This window comes from Rhinatrema bivittatum, chromosome 1, assembly GCF_901001135.1.
Source record: "Rhinatrema bivittatum chromosome 1, aRhiBiv1.1, whole genome shotgun sequence".
NCBI classification, from domain to species: domain Eukaryota; kingdom Metazoa; phylum Chordata; class Amphibia; order Gymnophiona; family Rhinatrematidae; genus Rhinatrema; species Rhinatrema bivittatum.
In genome coordinates, this window is record NC_042615.1 from 774552327 (window position 1) to 774578332 (window position 26006).

Below are 26006 nucleotides of genomic sequence, written 5' to 3' on the forward strand. Positions count from 1 at the left end.
CCCTTTTGAAGTTAAATGCTATCTCAGTAGATTTCTTCAATGTCTTCCCTCCAGTTATCAAGTCTAATTTGATTATGTTAAAATCACTGTAGCCAATTGGCCCTAACACCATTTTCTCTTGCACCAAATCATGTGTTCCACTAAGGATTAGGTTAAAATAGGTAACCCCCACCCGTGTTGGTTCTTGTACCAGATGCAGCCATTTCTTTCAGAAACTTTACCTTCTGAGCATGTCCTGATAATACATTTACCCAGTCAATACTAGGGTAATTGAAATCACCCATTATTATTGTGTTGCTAATTTTGTTAACGTATCTAATTTCTGTTAGTATTTCATTGTCTGTCTGTTCATTCTGGCCAGGTGGAAGGGTGTGTACCCCATCAGATATTCTATTCCCCCTTTCACATGGAATTTCAATCCATAAAGATTGTATAGTGCATTTTATTTCCTGTAGAACTTGTATCCTGTTTGACTCTATGCTATCTTATTCCTTATCATATAGTGCCACCCCCTCCACCAATTTGATTCATCCTATTATTGTTAAATAATTTGTTCCCTGATATCACAGTGTTCCATTGATTATCCTCCTTTTACCAGGTTTCTGAGATGCCAATTCAGGACTATGTATTCTAACTCTTCCCTCTTATTTTAGAGACTTCTAGCATTTGTATATAGACATTTTAAAATGTGTATTTTGTTTGTAATAACCTGTGAAACAGTTGACAGGGGCAATTTGGAATCTTTCTGCTCTGTTTGCTATTTTTTCTTAAAGGTACCTAGGCTACTTTAGCATTTTTTACAACCTCTCTATTGGGATACCCTAACTTCCCTGTTTTGTTAGTGCCCTTCAAAGATACATCATTACGAATCATGCATTTCAGAGGGACTGTCAGCTTTCCCCCATCATCTAATTTAAAAGCTGCTCTATCTCCTTTATAAGGTTAGTGCCAGCAGCCTGGTTCCACTCTGGTTATGGTGGAACCCGTCCCAAAGAAATAAGCTCCCCCTTCCCCAGAATGTTCCCCAGTACCTACCAAATCTAAAATTCTCACCCCTGCAACATTGCCTCATTCATGCATTGAGAGTCTGGAGCTCAGAGTCCTGCGCGTGGAGCAGGAAGCATTTCTGAGAATGCAACTCTGGAACATTTGGATTTCAGTTCCTACATGAGAGCCTAAATGTATCCTACAGAATCTCCCTCCTGCATCTTCCTATGTTATTAGTACCCCCATGTTCCACAATAATCAGCTCCTCCCCAGTGCTCTCTAGAATCTTATCTTGGTGTTCTGCCAATAGGCTTGCCAATTATTTGTTGATTTTCTGTCTACATAGGATTATACTACATTTTGTTACCTGGACTTCAACAATTTTTACAAATCAACACTTGTTATTAGAGATGGTTTGGGAAATCAACACTTGTTATTAGAGATGGTTTGGGAAAAAAATTGTTTTGGATTTTAATTTCATTATTGGATTGCTGTTTTCCCATTAATTTTATTTTATTTAATGTAATATAATTCATAATTCTGGTTCAGAAGTGTGGCTCATTCAGCCATTCCCAGAATACTCAGAGGGCTGATTCATACTGACACTGCTGAAATATAGTGACTTTCTGACTATCACAGATTCAAAGGATGTAAAAGAGTTGGGAAACTTGTGGCTCTGCAAAGCCTATAATTAAAGGCCAGGAAGGCATCAATGACAATATTTGCACCACAATACAGGGAAGCTTGGTTCGCATGAAGCCAGGATGCAAGCTTTTGTCTTGCAGATGCCTATCTCAATGACAGGAGCCAGGTGAAAAGATTCTTTTTTAAGGTTACAAAAGTCCTGGCGCCAGTAAACGGAATTCAGGCTGAGTTTCTATTCAGGCCACAGACTTGATATCTGTTTACACAACACAGCGGATCAAGAGAAGATCAGCAGAAACAAAGGCCATCAAAGCCATGTTGATAAAGGAACTTTTATGGTGGGAGGATGAACAGGTTTAGAAGAATTCTCAGTTGGGGGGAGTGATCCTCACAAGCATTTCCTATACATGATAGATTGTCATGACAACAGCATAATGTATCTTTGTAAATGAGTCTTTGGGCAGTCACGCCATTCTGGAAGTTTCGGCAATACTGTATGTTTTAACTATAAAAGTAAGGGCATGTCCTATATTCATTGAGATGCTGATTATTTTGACAGACGAAAGGGCACCTAGCATACAGCATCTCCCAGGAACACTTTTAAAAAAGCCAAATAAAATTTAAGTTATACCTTTTACTGAGTTTGAGTGTTCTTGTGTGCCTGGCCCTGAGTACAGAAATTATGTACAAATGTTTATTTGGTTTTATTTAGTTTACAAAACAATATAAATATTAAAAGAAACCCCCAAAAAGAAATTTAAAAAGGAACAGGGCCTCCCAGCACCCATCCTTCCTAACCAGAAAAATGCCAGGGCCAGAATCCTCCCTGGCCCTCACTTATCTGGTTTGGGGGGATTCACTGAAGAAGCCTGAGTCCAGCCAGAAGCCTCACATTCCATAGGACCGTTGTGTCGGATTCCCTCTTTTGCAGAAATTGGGTGATGGGTGGTTCTTTTTAATTTCAGGGACAGGGTTATGGGTGGGTTGCTTTCATGTTAACTGTTCAGTAGCTTTGGCTTCCCTAGCGAGAGTGGGAAGAGCTAAATTATAACTTTAGACTGCTGTTTTTGTATTTTATTGATAAATCAAACCAACCCGTAGATTCACTAAGCTGCAATGTTTTATCGCAAGAGGACCCACTATTACAGGGGTGGGTGTTACCGTGATAATAGGGCCCCTCCTCAAAAAAGCTTTGCAGCTGTATGGCGTGTTCTTTTGTGTCACAGCCAAATACCGCAGCACAAAAGAACACTGCAATAGCTGCCCCAACCTCACGGGACCACCATTGCCTTAAAGGGCTGCTGGCCCCAAAAATAAAAGAAGTGGCAAATGGGATGGTTGAGTGGGGGTCAGTGCTGACCCCATATCAACCTAGGGCCACTGGTTGAGGCGGCAGTGACTTCCCAAAAAAGTGAAAAATAGAAAACCTTAAGCATGCAGCTGTAACCCCACACCCCTCTACCTCCCCCCATGTCCATCATCAAGACTCCTTATCTCACAAAAAAAAAGGAGCAGGTCCCCGACCCTCTGCACCCTCCCCTCACCCCTCTCTCAAAACACCCTGAACCTTTCAAAGGATCCCCTTGCATCCAGCCCAGTCAGCGTCATTTTCTAAAATGCTTCCAACCTGACTTTGCCCCAGCCATGTGACTGGGGGTCCAGGGATCAGACCCAAACCACCTTTGCACCCGGCCTTCAGGTAGGATCCCTTAACAGATTTGGAAGGGGAGGGGGAGGGGTGAGGGACCTGCTCCTTTATTGGGGGATACATTTTCAAATACATTCAAATCAAAAAGCCTGCGAGGACCATTTGGACTATTAGATGATTGAGGGGTTAAAGGGGCACTAAGAGAGGATAAGGCAATAGCTGAGAGATTAAATGAATTCTTTGTTTTGGTCTTTATTGAGAAAGATGTAAAACAGATTTTGGGGATGGAGGGTCTTGATGTTGGACTTGGGGTGAGGGGTCTGGAAGTTGGACGGGATAGGGGTTCTTGATGGACGTGGGGGGGTAGAGTGGGGCTTCTTGATGGACTTGGGGGAGGGAGGCTCTTTGATGGATGGGGGGAGGGAGATGGGGAGCCATGCCATGAACCTAAAGTTTTCTATTATTTACTTTCTCGGTAAGTTGGGGCCGCCTCAACTAGTGCCCCTGGATTGAGAGTACTGACCCCCGCTGAACCTACCCAATTGCCACATCTTTTATTTTTTACATTTTTCTGCCTCTTTAAATGTGTAACAGGACCTCAATACCTGTGTTAGGATCTCAGGCCTCCCGCCACACATCTAATGCATTTCAATGAAGAAATGTTATTTTATCGCAGTTGACCACCTTCTCAGTCAGCTGTAATAAAATATTAACATCAAATTGATTATGAATGTCATTCTTTACATGCATTTGCATTTATCATACATGCAATTGCATGCAAATAAGGCCTTTCTAATAGGGGAGGGTATCTGGATGGGGAGATGCAAAATATTGCGTATATTGCTAATTAGAGCCCTCACATGGCTTGATGAATCACCCTGCAAGTTAGGCAAATGAGGTTATACCAAAAGTGAAAATTCCCCCCCCCCCCAAACTTTGAAAACTGTGATAAATATAGGGATTAGAGATGTGCATCGGGTGCTCGATTGTTCCCGCTTTCGGGTTCGTGTGGCCGCGGGAAAATCTCGTTTTCCTGTGGATCAACGTTTGGGGTTTTTTTCGTGAAAAATTGGTTTTCGGCTTAGTGTGCGCTAACAAAAACTTATAAAAAAGTAGCAAAAAGTAACAAAGAAAATGTTTTTGTTAGGGCGCGCTAACCCAAAAACCAATTTTCCCTGAAAATTCAGGGAAAATTCAGGGAAAATAGAGTCAGTTTTCAGTGTTGCCGATCCCTGACAATTTAGGGAATTTCATACGAAATTCCCTATCATCAAAAAATGAATGCACATCCCTAATAGGGATTGTAACTTTCAAACCAGCATTCAATTGCTCTTTGGTGCAAGAGAATTAGGTCTAAAATTGCTCCCTCTCTCATCAATTCCTGAACCAATTGCTCCATAAAGCTATCATTTATTCCATCCAGGAATTTTATCTCTGTAGCGTGTCCCAATGATACATTTACCTAGCCAATATTGGGGTAATTGAAGTCTCCCATTATTGCCGCATTACCAATTTGGTTAGCTTCCCTAATTTATCTTAGCATTTCACTGTCAGTCTCACCATCTTGACCAGGTGGACGGTAGTATACTCCTATCACTATGGACTTCCCCGACACACGAGGGATTTCTACCCATAAAGATTCAATTGTGCATTTAGTCTCATGCAGGATATTTATCCTGTTCGACTCTATGCCATCAATGCATAGAGCGGTACAGGCATGATTTGGTACATTTGTCTGACATCAGGTGGAAGGGATAGAAGGTAAATGTGTCTATTTGTGGATGATACCAAGATCTGCAACAGATTGAACATGCCTGAAGGAGTAGAGAGAAAGAAAAGTGATTTATGAAGGCTTGAAGAGTGGTTGAAGATTTCGCAGCTAGTATTCAATGCCAAGAATTGCAGAGTCTTGCTTCTGGGATGTGATAATCCAAAAAAGTGATATGAGATGGAGGGGGAAGGCTGATGTGCACAGACCAAGAGCGGGATCTTGGGGTGATAATTTCTTTTAATCAAAACATGGTGATGCATGTGACAAGTTGATAGCTAAAGCCAGAAGAATGCTGGGCTGCATAGAGAAAGGAATAACCAGTAAGAAAATGGAGGTAGTGATGCCCTTATACAGGTCCTTGGTGAGGTGTCACCTGGAGTACTGTGTTCAGTTCTTAAGCCTTTATCTCAAAAGGGATAGAAACAGGATGGACACAGTCCAGAGAAGAGCTATCAAAATGAAGTGGGGACAGTATCAGAAAACCTATGTTCTGGGAAACAGGTAAGTATGGGGTAACCTACACAGCACAGCAAAGATTACCAGAAGCTTACTAGGCAAACTGGATGGACCATTTGGTCCTTTCCTATTTCTATGTTTCTAATTTATGTTGATTTATTTTTTAAAGCCTTTTGTTTTTCAAATCAAATCTTATATGGAGGATAGTACACTTTATTTTTTTTTTAATCTTTTGAGTGTCATTAAGGAGGATGGTGCCAGTCTTTTTCTAGTGACTATGAATGTGAATTTGTTATATACCAGTATTCCTCAGGATGAAGCAATTCTTGTTCTGAAAAGATTTTTAACCAATCGAGAATGTCCACATACTGTACCTACTAGTTTTATAATACATCTAGCTACATTGGCAGTAACTAAGAATTATTTAGTTTTGAAGGAAGATTTTATCAGGAAATTTCTGGCACTGCCATGGGGGCACTATGGCCCCTTGATTAGCTAATCTATACATATCTGTTTTTGAGGATATCTGAATTTCACATTGTCCTTTTTTTAGATCACATCAAGATATGGAAGAGACATGCAGAGGGAAGATGGAAGCATAGTGGTGGAGTTGTATGCTGTTGTTCCTTACCTTTCTTCATGCAAGTTTTCTTCTTGGGAACTTATGCCTCTTAAATGTATGAGTTGGGTTAGATTTTTTTCCCTCTGATCCCCCCACTCTCTCGGACAACAGCTCATTACCAACTTCACCTCTCAATTGACAGCTTTGCAAGGAACTGAGGATCCCAATGTGCCCTGCCATGAGGGAGCATGGTGGTCGCTGGCGGAGGACATTTTCCCTGAGTCCCGTAGATGCTCGTCTGCCACTGGTGCAGAGGTGTGAATCATCATTCAGCTTTGTGATGCTGACTTGTGATATGGCAGGAGCAATTGCTGTGGGAGGGAGCTAGCTTGACTGTTTCAGAGTGGCTTGATTCATCTCTGACCAGTTACTGAGTGTTGCTTGATTATGTTATCTCCCTAAAAATGCTTCTGTTACACCTAATGTTACTACTCATGATTTAACCAATTTCATGGAAAATTCTGATGTTGAAATTATTGAACGTACAATGTAATTAGGTTCTTTTCATTCTACTCAAAATTTAAGTAAGGTAATACAGAGGTACTTTAGGAATTTAGCTTCCTTATTTTAAAATAGGTCAATCAGAATTTTCCCTGATTTAACTTGGGTAACACAAAAACATCAAAGATAATTTTTTGTTTTACGCCAAAAAGCTATAGCAGTTGACTGCTCCTTTAAATTATGTTACCCATGTAAATATGTTAACTTTAAAAATGAATGTTTCATATTATTTTTGCCTGAGCAATTTAAAGAGTTTTGGAATCCAGGAAACCTGTAACATCTTCTCCAATTTCTATTCAAAAGGGCATAATTAATTAGCTGTTCAATTTCATTATAAGCCTGTTAATCTAGTTATATTGAATTTCCTATAATACTCCCTGTGGATTGTTTTTTTTTTATGTCCCTCTCCTCTTGTTGAATTTTGAACATGGAGATTGTATTTGCTTAATTGTTTTAATCTTTTTTTTTTAGTTTCATTGCTTTTATTTCTGCAAATACTACTTTGTTTATATGGCAGAGTGTTTAAGCTTTGTTATTAAATTTTGAAAACTGATAAATAATGAAAAAAAAAGATATGGAAGAGATACAGTATATTGATGATCTTTATTGGCTTGGAATGCTACAGTCCAGAAATTAAATATATTTCACAAATTGATCAATACTTGTGATCAGCATGTACAATTTTCCAAAGATTATCACTTTTCATTTATTTCCCTTTTGGTAAAACGTACGATGGGCAAAATTTAACCACTCTTTTCAGACATCGTACAAACTGCAATCTATGTTTTCATTTTCTTAGTTTTCATCCTTGATCTCTCAAATAGAATTTACCATTTTCATAATTTTTAAGAATTTGTTGTGATTGCTCTGAGATTAAGGATTTTAAGTGAATATATCATTTGCTTTCTGTGAATTTACTACAGAAAGATTACCCAAATGCTTGTTTGAAGACACCATACAAGTGTGCCCTTTATACAAATTAAGAGTTACTATTATCTGGTACTTCTGCCAAGCCCTCTGGAGAAATTCTTACTTTTGTTTTATGTTATTCTACAGGGTAGACCATGGAAAAGTAGCCTGCCTCCAATACCTGTGCATTAGAGGCAGGCTACTTTTCCATGGGCCACCCTGTGCTTTGGCACCTCAAATTACTAGGATCATCAAGAAACATCATCCTGTATTGGAGTTGCATCCATGTTTTAAAGTTAAATACATTCAATTTGCATATACTAGATCATGAATTCTTAGAGAGCTTGTGTAAACCATTGATGTTACTGTCTGCTACCATATCTAGCGTATAGACATTAGAGTATGAATCACTTTGTAGACATTTTTTCAGATGTGGTCAATGCTCAATCTGTGCAAATACTTTTTAAACTAAAGACATTGTTAATCGACAACTGCAGAATTGTTTTAAACCATTTCATAATTTGTACATTAGATTATATTGTTTGCCTGTATTCATTTTTTTATGTGGGCAAGAGAAAGAGGGCACTGCAGACACATATTTTGGAGCACAAGAGCTGTTTAAAAACAAAAAAATCAAGACTCCTATAGTTTCACACCACATTCAAAACTATGTGATTTTCTAAGCTAAAATGTTTAGCAGTTGAGCAAGTTAAGCAGGACATTAAAGGAAGGAGATAGAGAAAGATTATCGATTTAATTAGAACAAAAATGGATTTTCCATTTGAAAACATTGGAACCATGTGGTTTAAATACAAAAATTGAATGGGCTTCATTTTTTTAATATTGTTAATGTTCTTTCAATGAGTGTCTCGCAATTAAACAATTATTCCTTAATTTTTACTTAGTTCCTTTTTATAAGAACCAGTCTCTGTGTATGCCTGAGTTGTTTTGAAATGAAGTGGTCATTAAGAGCAGTGCTCTGTATAAGAGATAGATTTATTTTACTTGAATGTGCCTAGTACTGTATTTTATAATATACTGGTTCTATTATATAATATATTTTGTAACTGTAGTAGTATTATAAATGGTTAACAAATCTTTACCATTTGACATTTAGGTTAAGTTCTGAAGCAGGCCAGTGTGAAATATTGGTATTCATCAACTTTTACAAAAGAACATAAGAAATTGCCATACTGGGTCAGACTTAGGGTCCATCAAGCCCAGCATCCTGTTTCCAACAGTGGCCAATCCAGGCTACAAGTACCTGGCAAGTACCCAAAAACTAAGTATATCCCACACTACTAATGCTAGTAATAGCAGTGGCTATTTTCTAAGTAAGCAGGTAATGGACTTCTCCAAGAATTTATCCAAACCTTTTTAAACCTATCTACACTAACTGCATTAACCACATCCCCTGGCAACAAATTCCAGAGTTTAACTATGCAAAAAAATGTTCTCCAATTAGTTTTAAATGTGCTACATGCTAACTTCATGGAGTGCTCCCTAGTCCTTCTGTTATCCGAAAGAGTAAATAACCAATTCACATTTACACATTGTAGACCTCTCATGATTTTAAAGATCTCTATCATATCCCCCCTCAGCTGTCTCTTCTCCAAGCTGAACAGCCCTAACCTCTTTAGTCTTTCCTAATAGGGGAAAGACTAAAGATAGTCCCCTTTATCATTTTGGTCGCCTTTCTCTGTACCTTCTCCATTGTAACTATATCTTTTTTGAGATGCAACGACCAGAACACTACTCCAGGTGTGGTCTCACCATAAAGCAATACAGAGGCATAAAGGCCTGATTGGTGAAGTTCTGCAGAGATGGTTGTCCTTCTGTCTTTTATATTGGAGAAGCTTAGAGCACTTGATTTGCCACATTGAAGAAGCAACACTCAGATTTCTCAGATAAGTTTTCTCATTAATAGTTCACATAATGACAGTAAACATCATTCTCTTCATAGCATATCAAAAAATTTTAAATTAATAAAGGAACTGTCATGGAGGTTTCTCTGACTGATGATTGTTCAATATGAATGCTAAAGAGGCTGCTGGATCACTAGGGACTTTAGGCAAGTTTGGGGGGAGGGTCAGGAGGGTGGGGGATTGTAATTAATTAAATCTGAAGGGTTGGGGTGTTTTGTTTTCAGTTTGGAACATGCATGTATTTCTGAGTTCTTTTCCTTTTTAATTAATTATTGTTTTGAAACTTTGTGTGAGTTGGTTTTTTGTGTTTCACTTTTTGTATTTTATTAACTGTTTTTAAATGTTATGATGTTTATGATGTTTTAATAGTGTTATGTATCTTTTCTATTTACTGTATTTTTGTGCTGTAAACCATGTTGGGTTGAACCTAGTGATGTGTTATCATCCCACTGCGGGAAATTTTGTTTTCCGCAGTTTGGGCCAAATTTTTTTCAGCTGTTCCAAACTGAAAACAAAACACCCCAACCCTTCAGATTTAATTAATTACAATCCCCCACCCTCCTGACCCCCCCCCCCCCCAAACTTGCCTAAAGTCCCTGGTGATCCAGCAGGGATCCCGGGAGCGATCTCCCGCTCTCGGGCCACCGGCTGCCAGTAAACAAAATGGCACCGGTGGCCCTTTGCCCTTGCCATGTGACAGGGGCTATCAGTGCCATTGACCGGCCTCTGTCACATGGTAGGAGCAATGGATGGTCGGCACCATCTTAAAAAATGGTGAAAGATAAGAACGTGAATTTTTTGTGAAATAATTTCACAAATCTCTGAAAAAAACACTAAAATGGTAACTTTCAAATCAGCATATTTGCACACATACATCAGCCCCCTGCCCAAGTATGCAGCCATTTGATAACATACATGCGCATATGCATGCATGTTTTAAAATAGCCTGACCGTGCGCACATGTGTGCCAAATTTTAAGTGGGCGCGTGCATGTGTATAAAAATCCCACTTCTACCGAGTAAATTGGGGGATTTTAAAAGGGGTGCACTCTGACACATTCCCAGTTTTACCAGTTTGTCCCCAGTTTGCCCAGTTAAGACATAGGTCCTCCAACTCCCTCCCCCCCCCCCCCAGTTTGATAGCCTTCGCATCCCCCAGTTAGCCCCAACTCTTAAAACCCGGCAGATCTGCCTATTTTTCTATACATTTTATCTTACACTGCATCCACAGCAGAAGTAAAATTAAGTGGCAAGGGGCCTTGGTGCGTTCTGGGTCTCATCAATATTTACTCACACATCTTAGGGTCATGCTCCAAACCGCCCATGCCCACCTAGACCATGCCCTGCCCTGCCCATTTTTGAAAACGTTTGAGATGTGCGCACACTGCAGGAGGTACAAGCTTATCTCGGCGGCTTTTAAAATCTGCTCGGTGCACGCAAGCCCGACTTCTTCACCCATCCCTAATTAATGCGCACCAAGCATTTAAAATTCACCTCTAAAGTAGCTGAATTGCTAACTGTATTTGTCTTGCCTTGTCTGACACTCAAATTCAAAAATGTACAGTTATAGTAATCTAAGCAGATATTGGTTGTGAGAGAATATCCAGGAAGGCCCTAAGGTGAAACCATGGGCAGAAAAACTGTAGTTGTCATCGTCTTCTATTTTCTGGAATGCATTTTATAACTTGACTGACTTTTGTATTTCACTGCTGTATTATAATATTAATTTTTTGCTGCATTTTCACTATTATACTATTGTGAATCACTTTGGATCAAACTTCCATTTGAGAGAGACAGTATACAAGTATACTATAACAAAACATAACATCACTACTTGGTGTTGCTAAGTATCTCTCTCTCATTCCAAGTGGTCTCTTTTGATGAAGCTGCCACTTGGAGCAGATGACTGGGAACAATCATACAGGATGAGCACTGGTATACTAAAACCGGTCTAGGTGGGGCCACTCACAAAATTTTTGGACTGGTAACACACAGGAGTGTGATTGAGGACTATCTGTACATTAAAACAAACATTTTGCTGAAGAAAGTGTATTCTCAAATCTTTAGATGTCTCATTGCCTTTTGATTTTAAATATATTGGTCCCACAATTCAGATTTCTCACTATTCTTGCTATACCATCTCTAACCATGCTTAATTGTTTTGAGTTGGCACAATTTGTCAGCATGAAATTAATTTGGCTCCCATCATCTTGATAGAGATGAAACACCTGCAAAACATATTTGTTCACATTTCACGGCAACAGAGAATGAAAAATCAGGGCTCTGCCAATAACTCATTCAAAGTGAAATCTAACTTGGACAAGAAAGTCGCAAAGACCTGTATAGGCTGTGAAAAGCTGCAAATAAATGTATTCAATTTTTCATTTTTTTCCCCAACTTTTACTCATTCATTAAGTCTATTATATAAAAGTTTAAGTCGATTTTGCCTAGTGAGTAACACATTCTTTTAAGTTCATGGATATCAAATATCATAAAAGACCAATTCATTGCAAGCACCCACTAGGGGGAGGCTTCAAATTCAGATTTTCTGATTGCTAACCCCTGTCCTTAAGAGCAAAAATTGATAGGGCTGTGCATTTGTTTTTAAGTGAAATAAAAAATATGATGAAATAACTGCATTTCATTTAAAAATAAAATAATCTTCCTCCAAAGCATGTGTGTGTGTGTATAGAGGGGTGACATTGACTTTCATTTCAGAAAGTCAACAAAAGAAAATAAACCTGTCAGCACCCAAAACATCTAAATTATTCCCTCTTCCACTGGCCTTCCCCATAAGCCACCACTCCCTCAGAGATTTCTTACCTCCCCCTTGAGGTCTAAAAAGTAGAAAAGAGCAAGCAAGACCAGTTCAAGGGTATTAGAAGTCTTCCACCCCTTAAACCCCGAGACTTAACTCTTGGTTGCAGCTGCCATGCTCTTTAGCTGCCAGTGGGATGGATGTGGTCCTGGACCTCCTCCCAGGTGACTGCCTAGTTCACCGAATGGAAGCACCAGCTTAGGGGCAAGCCTGAGGCCTGGCTGGTGCCATTTTTTAACTGAGTCTTGAAGAGGTAGGAGTAACTGGGGATCCCTTCTGCCCCTTTCTATTTCACAGATCCTAGGAAGGGCATTATTTTTCTGTTTTAGAACTGAGGAGGGTTCTTTCTTTTTCTTTTAAAATGTAATGTTTATTTTGTTTCAGTAAACAAAACAAATACTAATCAAACCAAAGCATGAATTAAACAAAAATAAAATAAAACAAATTGAAAATAATTTTCCTTGCACACCCCTAAATATTAACTTCAAATGGAGTTTAACAAAAAAAATAATAATAATAATTTATGTTGTTCCTTAAAAGGATCTTATAAACTATAGCAGACGTGACCAAAAACATAATAACTAGCAATTTTCTAAGAACTATGGTAAGCAGCTACAGGGATTCATAGAAAGTTCAATTTGCATAAATAGCATATTGTTAAAATGGGGAACATATTGGTAGAAATGAAGTGTTGCTGATGGAAAAATCTGAAAATTATCTTATGATGAGTTGCTAATCCTAGCTGATAGCAAACTTCACTTCTTACTAAACACTCTTCTTCATGTTTTGATGGTATGAAAGGTCATGGAGATTGCCTAGAACTGCCAAATGAAAATCTGCAGCCTTCCTTTATTTTTGGTAGCAACTAAGGAACTGTGAAAAGTAAAGCTTCATGAGTTGTTTTAGAAATAGGCTGCAATATTAATGTTAGCCACATTTATGCAAATATACCATTTCAAATAAGAACTTAAGATAGGGGGGAAAATATAAAAAATGAATGTTACTCTCTAAGTGGAAAACCTGAAGCAGTGCTAGACCACCAGCCTAACATCGTAGTGGCGCTTAAACATTTTGGGGCCGATGTAATAAATGAGCGCCGTCTTTCCTAACATGCACCCAGGCTCCTCTCCTGGGTGTGCGATGCAATATGTAAATGAGGGGTCACACTGCCAATGATGCACTAGGGTCAATTTCTTGCCCCTAGCGCCTCCTTGGCAGTGGGTGCCCAGGAGAGGTCGGCTGTCCGTGGGTTAGGAAAGCAGATGCTCAATTTTACGAGTGTCCATTTTCCTAACTGGTGTACAGTGACAGATTAGGAAAATAGACGCTCATTAACTGAGGGTCCATTTCCCTAACCTGACCACCGGCACTTTAAAAAATTTATTTTTATTTTTTAAATCTTTTAAACTTTTGGTTCCTTTGACTTAATATTACCATGATATTAAGTCAGAGGATATACAGAAAAGCAGTATTTTCTGATTTTCTGAAGAACTCTTTGGGGTGCTCAGAAATTAATCCCTGCTCTGGGGTGAATAACTAACAGCCTCATCAACATGCGTTTACATGTGATGAGCGCTATTAGTTTCATGGGGTGGCAGGGGGTAGGGGGGTGGATGTGTGTTTTGGATGCACTAATCCCCTTATAGTATAAGGGGCCGTGGACGCGCTTCCAAATTGCCCGTCCAACCACAGGTTAAATAGTGCACTCATCTGAGCGCACTGTTTTGCATCGGCCCCTATAAGAGTTGTCATTATAATATTATACTTGTATACTGTAGTTACACATGATTTCATACTGCTCAGCGTTGCATTGCTATTTACCCTTTCTCTTGTTTTAGCATGTGGAATAAAAAAAAATGAACAAAGCAATGGTTCTGAATCACTATAAATCATAATAAACTGTTCTCACAAAAAGATGCAAACCTTTTGGTGTTCTGTAAGGAATAGGTTCAGACAGAGGTCCAGTTCCTTTGGTATTTCGGGCTTGAATTCTGAAGTAATATACAGCATCCAGGTTGAGGTCCATGATTTGATGGGTAAGTCTGTCACCGCTGATGGACTCCATAACCCAATCATCTATTGGGGTATTCTTGTCCAATGTGTAGAACAAGATATAAGCTGCATAAACATGGCAATAATTCCACAGTTAATCAATAGATAACTCTACTTCATAATTCAGTTCCATATTTTTTTCTAGTTTCCAGTTAAGAAAGCAGGTCTTTATACAAAATCTAAATACTATACTTTGCAAACAAAACTACACACTCATTTAGGGCAATTTTTTAAAACAGCCTACCCAGATGCAAAGCCTGTGGATGTTTTGAACCTTTCAGGCTTTGTATAAATTTTCAAAGGGAAAGTGTGCACATAAGTAGAACTGGCCCATGGGCTTTGTACTTGCTTTTGTTCTGGCTAAATTTGGCTAGAAAATAGAATGCATGCTTTTGAAAAGGCAATGTACTTCTATCCTTCCTAAAACATGCCCCAGGAAACGCCTGCCACTAACCCATCTGAAAACATGCATGCTATGGAACCCTGCACATACTTTTAGCTGAGTTAGGCTGGGCAATTTACAGACAAACCTTTTTCCTGGATAAATCAGTACTGCCCTCCACTGGGACAATTTCTAAAGTGATTTGCACAGGTAAAAAGCATTTTGTCCACATTCATTGGCTGTCGGAAAATTACCCTTCCTTAATACAAGCAAATGGTTAGCCCTGTTCCTGCGGAAGTATTTAGGTAGAGGGAGGAAAAGTACATGCATAGCTGGCATTTTCAAATCTTTGCATGTAATTGACCATCCAAAAATCTACCCACAGTAAATGCAGGTGAAACTGACTGCATGCACTTTGCCCCAGCGACAAGTCTAAAAGTGAGTGCGTGTGCAGTTCCATTTTGAAAATTGGTCGAAAGCTCACAGGGGAATAGTATGTGCTGTCTTTGTCCCACTGTAAAAAGTATGAAAATCCCCCCCCCCTTCTTTAGAAGACAATATTCAAAGAGATTTCCTTGGATAATCAAGGCACTACCAGGGTAAATTGCAAGGGATGAAAATTGCCCTCCCCAAGCTCCAAGAGATCTCTAGACCCAGCAGATGAAAAAGGAGCATTTCCAGGGGTGGGCAGAAGTTGAGGGAGGGGAAGTACATGTGAGGTGTGATTTTCCAATCATCCTACCTACTCTCTTCACAACGATCCTGCCCACTACTTTTATACCCACAGACTTTGCACAATCAGTTTTTCAAACTATTTACATAGCTTCTCTTTGAAAATTAGTTGGATGGTCCTTGGGTGCTTTTCTATTCATGAACCATAAAATTACCCCTCCTGCAGAAAACTGCTCTTATATTGGATATATGGTAGCATGGATACATAGTGCTAATTCACGCCCTGTGTGTGTATAATATTTTGTTGAATGTGTCTTCAAAATGGTAATCTCCTTTTTACTTACCTTATCCTAATGAACCTCATACAATTAAGCAAATTACTTTAGATAATTTGGAACCTGTTAGACTTAATTCATTTGCAATTATTTGAAGTAATAGATACATCTTACACACTAACCAATTACATTATCCTTCAATTACATTCTGTACAAAGACAATAAATAGCACACCAAAGCCATTTTAAAAAGAGAATGGAATTAAATAAAAAATATAAATGCTATTGACTTTGGTCTGCTGTTGTCTTTGTACAGAATATAATTGAAGGATAATGCAACTGGTTAGTGGAACATACTATTGTATAAAATATACCTATTACATACAAAGGAATCTGTGTATATATTTTTTAAATAATGTATGTTAGTACAGTACCAAGGAAACATTTACACAAATATTGTTAATAGCACAGCAAGTTGATGCCATATATTTTCCATAGTATACACAAAAATATTGACCCTCCCTTCATGAAATGTTTCAATGATAATTATTATGATTGCCAAGGAATTTTTAATCATATTTTTTTGAATTTCAGAAATGCATGAATAAGCCCATATCTCTGGCCTCAGAATTCTCAAGCCTTTTTTTGGGACAATACCACATTACTTTTATTTGTGAGGGAGCGATGGGAATTGTAAGGGTTAGATAAATTGGACAGATCGGCAGATTAGATAGGCCATATGATGTTTTTCTGCAATCATGTTTCTTTGTTTCTATTTGCAATATTTAATACCAATTGGCTATCTTACTATTTTGTGCCTAAAATACTTTGTACAACTGATTTATATGGGTCTGCTTAATAAAGGTGTTAGCATTAATGCCCATGTTCAAATGGACATTAGCTTAAATCTCTGTATGACAGGTATTAATGTCTATAATTTAAATGTGCATCCATGTTGGATTTTGGATTTACACACATTTCCAAATGCGTTTGCTAGATGTTTCTCTGTTCCAGAAAGATTATAAACTAATAGGGTCATTTATCAAATTGCAATAGGGCCCCACCACACATTATTTATTTTATTTATGTATTTATTTAAGGTTTTTTATATACCGATCCTCGTTAAGAAAACATCACATCGGTTTCCATGTAGGCTCTAACACGCACATCACACCCATTTTAAAAGAACTGCATTGGCTCCCCATCCCATTCCGTATAAAATACAAAACCCTCACAATACTCCATAACGTGCTCCACAAAAACGACCACGAATGGCTCAAGGAAACACCACGTTTCCGTACATCCAATCGTCCATCCAGAGCCTCCACGGCGGGCACTTTACACATCCCACCCCTCAAAATAGCACACCACTCAACTACCAGAGAGAGAGCCTTTACCATCGCTGGCCCCTCCCTCTGGAATTCTCTACCCACGTCTCTCCGCCTTGAACCATCCTTACCCAACTTCAAAAAAGGCATCAAAACCTGGCTCTTCCTACAAGCATACCCTGACTCCAACCAGACCTAAACCCCCTACTACAGCCACTTCCCCTCCCCCTACCCCTTTAATCCGTTGATGCATCGTATGGAATTGCTGATTTTGTAAATTTGTTAATTTTTATACTCAGTTATTTAACACAGTTCCTATCAATTTCTCTCTCTCCTAGCACTTTACTACCTTTCTCCTTCCCGCGACTTCTGCGCTTTGCTGTCACCTGGCCCCCATCCTCTCCTTTTTCCACTCCTGCTCCACCTCCCCCCTCCCTGTTATTTGTAATTTCTCCTTCTCGCCTTACAATGTTGATTGTGAACCGGCATGATATGCCCTATGAATGTCGGTATATTTTAAAAGCATTTAAATAAATAAATAATAAATATAACGTGCAATATATGTGATACTTTGCATGACCCCTCCCAGATAACCTCCCCTATTAAAATGAACTTCTTTGTATACAATTTGCATGCATGAATAATGCAAATGTTATCAAAGACTGTCAATACTAGCAATTCTATGCTAATATTTTATCATGGTCGACCAAGAAGGTGGTCAGCTGTGATAAAATAACTACACCTCCTTGGCATGCATTAGATGTATGGCGGGATGCCTGGGACCCTAATGCAAGTCCTGAGGCTCCTGCTGCACATTTTAAAGTGGCAGGGAAAAAATATGCAGCTAGATAGGGAAGTTGAGCAGGGGTCATTGCTGACCCCTGTTTTAACCCGGGGTTGCCAGTTGAAATGGTCCCAACTCCCCCAAAGTAAAAATGAAGTGTACAGTAAGCTTGTGGTGGTGGTGGCTCCCTCCCCTGTATCAAAATAGCAAAGTCTCCCCTCCCTGGTCCCCTGACCCTCCCTGATTGCATCACCCAAGACCCCCCTCCCCTCTGACCCCCTGAGAGCCAAGGCCACCCTCCCCCCACCCTCTGGCCCCCCTCCAGAGACCCCTCTTATCTTCTCCAAATCCCTCATGGGGGGGGGATAGGTGCACCCTCACACCCATCCCAGTCAGTGCAATTTTCCAAAATGGCACCGGCCAACCTCTCGCCAGCCAGGAGGGAGGGAAGGGAGGGATTTGTATCAGGGTGGGGGCCACTGCTGCATGCATACTTTTAACTTTATTTGTATTTTGGGACAGAGACATAGCAAGAGTCTCTGGCACCCAGGGGCCAATACATTTGTGTAGTCTCCCCTGTGCCCCCCCATTCTCCTCCACCGCCATCACCTGCCAGCTCATCACCACATGGCACCACTGTGTGGGGTTTCTTTTCCTGCCCTTCTCCAGTGAAGGGTTCCTGCCCTTCACTGGAGAAGGGCAGAGAGGGTGCCGCTGGGCAAGGCCGGTGCTAACTTTTTTGCAGCTCTGTGCAAACAATTATAGTGCTGGCCCTTCCTCGTTCTTTTTTTTTTTTTTTGTATTTGTTTTCTAATAAGGGTCAGTGCAAGAGTATTAAGCATCCTAAGTGAATCTTACAACTTATGCCCAGCTTTTTTCCCACCACGGCCTTCTTCACAAACAATTTCAAATTATGCATTTAAAATTAAAGATTTTACATGAAAAAGGACACTCAAAGTACAATCTTTTGAAATAAAAATATCACAACAGCATGTGTATTACATTTACATGTACTGCTGTGGTGTCAACCAGAAAATCCTGCATAAAAGCTAAAAAGACATATATTGGAACATATATAGTACTGGGACTATTGTAATGCATGTTGGGTGTGGGCTTACTCCTCACAAAGCCATAAATGAGAAAACTAAATTACAATTACAATATAATAAACCTCCCATTCCAAAACAGCACTAACTGTCAACATTCAAACAGTTACAACCCCATGAAAAGGTGACCTTGCAAACATTACACCAATATACCTCCTATAAGGAAAACAGAATAAACCAAACCTCTCAGATCCCTACATTGAAACAACATATTAGCAGAATATTTAACCTCAATCACACATGCACCAACACATACAGACCCTCACCAAACATAGAATAAAGTGTCATAAAGTATAAATGGAAAAGTGCAGTCATAAACTGAACTGGAAACCACTACAAATCAGACTCTATATGTAGTGCACCAATGGAAACACAAAAGCATCATCAAATCAAGAAATATAAAGCATCAATCATAATAGTAAAACCATACTAATAAAAATAATTGATATTTCAAAACAATGAACAGAATAACATTCAATAATTAAAAACTCATTTTTTAAATTTCTGAAACACTAATACAATATTTCAAAACAGCATACACATCAAATAACACTAGATTAATTAAAATCAATAAAGATTTTAAAAAATCACTCACTCTCCATACCTGGGAACTTTTGTCTTCCAGTCAACCTGAGATTCTAATGGAGTAGTAGGTAGTGAAGGGAGATACCTAAACTTTCTCCTTCCTCATATACACACACATTCGTTTATACTCATACACCCACAGACACAAACACCCTTTCAAAACTCACACACAGTCACAGACATATACAAGCTGGCTGGCCTCCTCTCTGTGAGACTCACATACATACTGGCTTACTCTCTCTCAAACACATGCATGCTGGCTCAATTTCCTCTCTTCCACACACATACACACTGGCTCCTCTCCATCTCTTACACACACATATGTAAGCTCCTCTTCCTCTCTTCCACACACACACATGAGGCTCCTCTCCCTCTCCTCTACATACATACATATGCACGCTGGCTCCACTCTTTCTCCTTTGCGTGCGAACACACACACACACACACACACACACACACACATGCATGCACGGGCTCTGGCTCTAGTCCATCTCTTTCAGTTTGGCCAAGGGCCTTCTCCACCTTTGCTGCTGGGTAGGATGGCTTACACCTCTGCCGCTAGGCATGATGGACTCCCCCAGAGTTTGCAGGACTTCTCTTTTGCCATCAAGCAGGATGGGCTGCCCCAGAGGCTGCAGGCTGGGCAGGATAGGCTTTCTACCTTGCTGCACCAGAATTTGTTGCATCATGCATACTCTCTGGCCATATTCAAATCCAGGCTAAAAACTCACCTTTTTGAGGCTGCTTTTAATGCCTCACCACTCTCCTACAACAAATGCACTTCCAATTTACTTGTTTGTCATGTACCGTATTTTCCGGCGTATAAGACGACTTTTTAACCCAAGAAAATCTTCTCAAAAGTCGGGGGTCGTCTTATACGCCGGGCACACCTGCTCTCTGACCAGTTTCTCTCAATCACACACACATGCTCTCGATCAAATGCATTCTCGCACTTACACACAGGCAGGCTGCTTCTCTCTCTCTCTCTCTCACTTCCACCCCCACCCCCGAGCACAAATAGTAGCTGTATCACCTCCTCCTCCAGCCCCCGCAGGCCAAGAAAGAAGAAACCAATCGGCCGCGGGAAGCTCATGCTGCTCTCTCCTTTCCCGATTACCAGCTCCTTCGACTGCTCGGGGCCGATGCTGCTATCTTTTCATGCGGCACGGCTTTCTCCTTCCCGCGCACCGCACTGCCGTTGCCGCCGGGCTATCAGCACGTTCAAGCCCAGCGGGAACGGCAGCGGTGCAAAAAAAAAAAAAAAAAGCTGTGGCATCCGCGGCTGGCCTTGTCTTCTTCCCGCCCCCCCCCCCCCCCCCTTTGAACCGGAACAGGAAGTGATGCGCGGGAAGATATTTGCTTTGATTAGACTGTAAGTTTCATGGAGCAGGGACCATTTCTTAAGTGTGTCTGTACAGTTGCATATTTGCCTAGTACTGCTTTATAAATAGTAGTAGTAGTAGTAATAGTACTAGTGGGAAGCAAATAGTTTGAAGTTGAACGGATTAGAGGATGGAAATATTGAGAAGGATATTGTGTGTGAAGCATTGCAGATACGGTTTTAGGATGGTAGTGGTGATGAAGAGGTGCATGTCTCTAGGAAAATGTAATGAATTAAGAGAATAAAAAAGGAAAGAGAAAGAAAAAAGGAAGGGGGAAGAAAGAACAAAGAAAAATGGAGTAAGAAATGTAGGAGGGAGTTCTTCCCTGAGGAAGTACAGTTTTTGCCATACCTGAAGCAGGAGTACAATTATCTGACTTAGAGGAAACTGTAAAGATGGTTTCTGGGATTTTTACAGAAAGTTTTTTTTGGTGTCAGCAGAAGAACAGTGTTTAAGGTACACAGGGACTATCTAAGGGACCTCCCCACACAAGACAGCAGGGCCAGAGCCACAAATACCTCCTGAACTAGCCCAAATACCTTTTATCATACAAAATGCAGTGCACTGAATATCTTAACTTAGTCGGCCATTTACGGTGCATACAGCATCTCAGGAATTAAAGTATATTGATCAGTAGATCTCAACATTATTTAATGCTTTCTCTACCATACCCTTTTAATGCTTTCTCTACCATACCCTTTTCCAAAATTAAAAAAAAAAATCATATTGTGGATTAAAAGTGCTATATATTATTAAAATAAATTCACAAACAAATGTATATTGCAAGAGGCTCTGGCACTGTTGGCAGTAGAAGCATTTGAGAACTGGCTGGTTAGATTTCTATTTGCAAAGACAAATTATAGGTAAAGTGATGTGCAATCATAAGCATTAAATCATTTTTGCAGTGCAATGTTGCATTTGGAAGAAGCAGGATTTTATGGCTTCAAGTACATTTTCAGTCCAAATACTATTTTATTATCTTCAGGAGTTAGGTAAAGAGAGAAAGCAAAAGGGCAATAAAAATCAGAAGATGGCAATCCCAGTAAAAGCAAATCTTTAAAAAATATTATCTACCAGCACTTACTGGTAATTTTTCCGTTGGCTTCTAATGGAGGCTGCCAGCTGACAATGACAGCTCGAGGCTTCCCTTCACGGGTAATCACTGTTAAGTCCTTAGGAGCTGAGGTGGGTGCTGAGAATAAAAGTGAAGGCGCAAAGAAATAGCAAAATTTCAGTAAAAAATGGCAGCAAATCAACACTAACAAGAATCTCTATCATAAATGATTTCCCTTGCAATGTTAAATTTCATGTCACATTCATCACACACTGCTCCTTTTATAATGCACCGTGGTTAAAGTTGGTGGTGGAAAATGATTAAATGTCACATGCTGCAGCTTCAGGAATTATACTTTTCCTTCTTGAGACAGGGAGAAAAGAAATCTAGTGATTGCATGTTCTTGGTTTATTTTCAGTTACACAAATGTATGTAATTTGACAAGATTTTAGAATTCTGTCCTTGTTTATTCAGCATCTGGAAGTTTATAAAAAAAAAAAAGCATTGCAGTTAAGTGAAATTATGTCACGAAGGTCCTGATACTGCTTTTGAGTCAGCCTAGTAATGGGCTGTGAATATTTAAAAAAGATTCACGATCCACCTGACAGTTAATTTTGGACTCCAGGGGCAGAGCAAAGATCTCCGCTACAATCCATGCAGTATGTGGTATACAAACATGTTTTAAATAAATATAAATCTCCCTCTACTTTCCTGTTTTGTAACCTGACTGCTAAAGCCAAAGCCAAGCTAAAAGCATGCCTAGACCCAGGACAAGAACAGTTTATAACAGTTAAATGAAGTCCTAAAATGAAATGCCTGCGTAAAGGTATTGAAGAGAAACACATTTCATAGGGAAAAAAAAAAAAAGAAATATGGTATAGAATAACAATTATTTTACCTTGGTATGTTCTGTCTGTGCTCAAGCCACACCTGTCTCCCCTCCACCCACCATCACCAACCTGAGGCTGAACTTCACAGACAATATTATAAACACTGAAAGGTCTATTTCCTGGTAAAATAATGTATCATTCTCTGTATTCTTCTAACCCCAATTTACATAGTTATACGTGCTATCAAACCAGAGATCCATCAAGCCCCACCTCATCTGGTTGTACTTAAAATAAATACAGAAAATAAATGAGCAGTCCGGAGGGCTGATTACAAGTTGGACTTGCTGGAAAAAAACATTTAAATCTTGATTTTTTTTTTCTTAAAGGGTTAAGCTATCATTAACTGTGTATATTGTGTGTTTCTTTTTAAGGCTAATATTGTTTACAAGTGTTAAGAAATGTGGGGCAGATTTTAAGACGTACGCATGCGGCACACATTTGTGTACGCCCAATTTTATAACATGCACGCGCGTGCCGAGCCCTCGGGGAGACCAGCTGGCTTTCCCCGTTCCCTCTCCACCTTCCCCTCCCTTCCCCTCCTGTCCCGCCACCCAGCCCGAAACCCTCCCGAACCTTTGTTTTCGAAGTTACACTTGCCAGAGGCAGGCGTAACTTGCGCGCGCCAGCCGACTGCAGGCACGCAATTCCCTGGCCCAGCAGCCTTGCAGAGGCCTCTGGCCATGCCCCCGCCCTCCCCCGTCCCCGTTTCAAGCCCAGGGACTTACATGCGTCCCGGGGCTTTACGCGCACTGCCGGGCCTTTTGAAAATAGGCCCGGTGAGCGTAACCCCCCTATGTGCGTAATTCCTCCTGTATTTACACGCGTAGGGCTTTTAAAATCTGCCCCTGTGTGTATTTAGGGATAATATACTTTGGATTAATTTTATGAGCTGATATAGGTTAGTATTTGTTGTGGAAATAATGGTGTGTGTTTAGGGGAGGAGCATTGCTAGACCTGAACAAATGGAGATAGTACATCTAATGTCTGGATAGGTGCCCATTTGAGCACCAGTGACTATCAAATAGTGCAGTTTGATGTAGCAGCTAAGATGGAGAGAAGTCACACAAAGATCAAAGTCATGGAATTCAGAAATACAGGCTTTGTTAAAATGGGAAAGTACCTTGAAGAGGAGCTAGAAAGATGTGAGAAGTAGAACAATATTAGGCTAAATTAAAAGGAGCTATACGAAAGGCGGCAAACCTTTATGAAAGTAAAGTGAATGAAAGTAGAAGGGAAAGGAAACTGATAAGGGTGAGTTATGATATATGGTGTTATTCAAAGATATAGACATTATAGACATTTCAGAGACATGATAGAAGGAGGATAATCAATGACATACTGTGATACTAGGATATAAATTACAACAACGTGATAGGGCGATCGAATTGGTGAAGGTTTGGCACTATATGTAAAAGATGGCATAGAGTCAAGCATGATGAAAACCTTAAAGGAAACAAAATGCATTTTGGAATCCTTATGAACAGAATTCCATGTGTGATGAGTAAGAATATAGCATTGGCTGTACCTGCCACCTGTCCAAAATGAAGAAACAAACTGTAAAATGCTAGCTGAAATGAAAAAAGCAAATACATTTGGCAACACAATGATAAATGGAGATTTCAGTTACCCTAGTATTGTCTGAATCAATACCATCAGGATATGCAAGAGACATATAGGGGTCGATCTTAAAAGGAGTGTGCGAACGTCCATGTGCACACGGTTCCTGGCACGCATACATGAACACGCTGATTTTATAATATATGCGCGCTGGATTTTAAAATTCGCGCACACATGTGCGGGCAGCCCATAACTCGTGCGCACGGGAGGGGATTTTACAAAGCAGCACATGGCGACGCAATTGGGCCTCCCCCAGTTCCCTCCTAGTCCACTCCAATTAAGGGAGGATCTGGTCCCATTGTCGGAGATGACAGAGGACAGTCTTTCCTGGCTAAGTAGGAGATATTGCTTAGCCCACTCGATCATTGTCCCCTGCCAGAGTATAGATCTCCACTCCTGAGGCCTCGGCGTCATGAACCAATGATGTTTTACCAAATCGTGAGATGGAGGGAGCTGCAGGAGATGGTATTGCTGATGCTGCAGGTTCTCTAACAAAGCAGAGGCTTTCCAGATTTTCAGCAATGAAGTTAGTGGGCCCCTCACAGGAGATGGAGATGAGTCCGACCTTATGTATCAACTCGCTGCTGGTGGTCCCTCAGAAGCCAGCGGTTGTAACTCTGGATTCTTTGTGGGAACTCACGGCTAATTCCTGGATTTATCAAAATGCACTAAATATCGCCTGCGATAGGAAAAGGGGCATGTTTTATGGTAATAGTAGTTTATCGCAAAGTGCTCTATCTTAGCGCTTCGCATAGGTATTACCACAAACTGTGATAACTTTTTTGAACTTTGAGATATGTGCATTTGGTTTTTTTTGCCAAACAAAATATTTAGTATTGTGACTTCAAAGTTCAATGTTTGACTCTAGCTTGATGGACTCTCTACCTGGGTAACATCAAGCTAGGTTGAGAGAACATTGCACAAATCTCATCTTTGTGTGAGTTTCCTCACTCCGAAGGTCATCAAATCTTCACAAGAGAGCACTATTCTGTTTGTATGTCTCACTTTGAATGTCAAAGTGGCCTCTAACCCCCTACACTAATACCTAGTCTATGCTCAGTCCAGGTAAACTTATATATGCACAGGACATACGCAGGTAAATCTACCTGCTATTCAGGCAGGCAATTTTATAACCAGACATTTCTGCAGAAAAGGTACTGATTTACACATAGAAATGCCTTTGGAAATTGCCTTCATCTTGAGTAATTTAGGAACAGCCCACAAAAATTAGTGAGCTGTTAAATGCATAGGTTACATCAATTTTCAAAGTGCTTAGGCCAGGATTCATCATTCTTCGGAGAATGATGAATCCAGCGAAAATGGGGGGCAGGGGCACGACACCCTACTGCCGACGATAATGTTTGTAACATTATCGCAGGCAGTGAAGACATCGCTGACTCCTCCCCTCCCCGACTCCTCCCCTGCCCCTAATTTGCATGATTCGCATGCAAAAAGGCTCTTTTCGCATGCGATAGAGGCTTATCACACGCGATATGGCTGAATCATGTGTGATAAGCCTTTGATAAATGACCCCCTTAGATGTGTAACAGGACTGTCTCCCTGGGTAACATCAAGCTAGGTTGAGAGAACATTGCACAA

General features: G+C 40.1%; 1 protein-coding gene across 1 annotated transcript in view; it reads right to left on the reverse strand.

The window, feature by feature from the left end:
* Nucleotides 1-26006, reverse strand: part of DCC (DCC netrin 1 receptor) — a 1677934-nt gene that overhangs the window by 254297 nt on the left and 1397631 nt on the right. Inside the window, exons 19-20 of the mRNA XM_029571056.1 lie at nucleotides 21931-22038; nucleotides 14205-14399 (exon numbers count right to left, since the gene is read on the reverse strand). Of these exons, the coding sequence (XP_029426916.1) occupies nucleotides 14205-14399; nucleotides 21931-22038 (303 nt within the window). The remainder of the gene's footprint in view (nucleotides 1-14204; nucleotides 14400-21930; nucleotides 22039-26006) is intronic.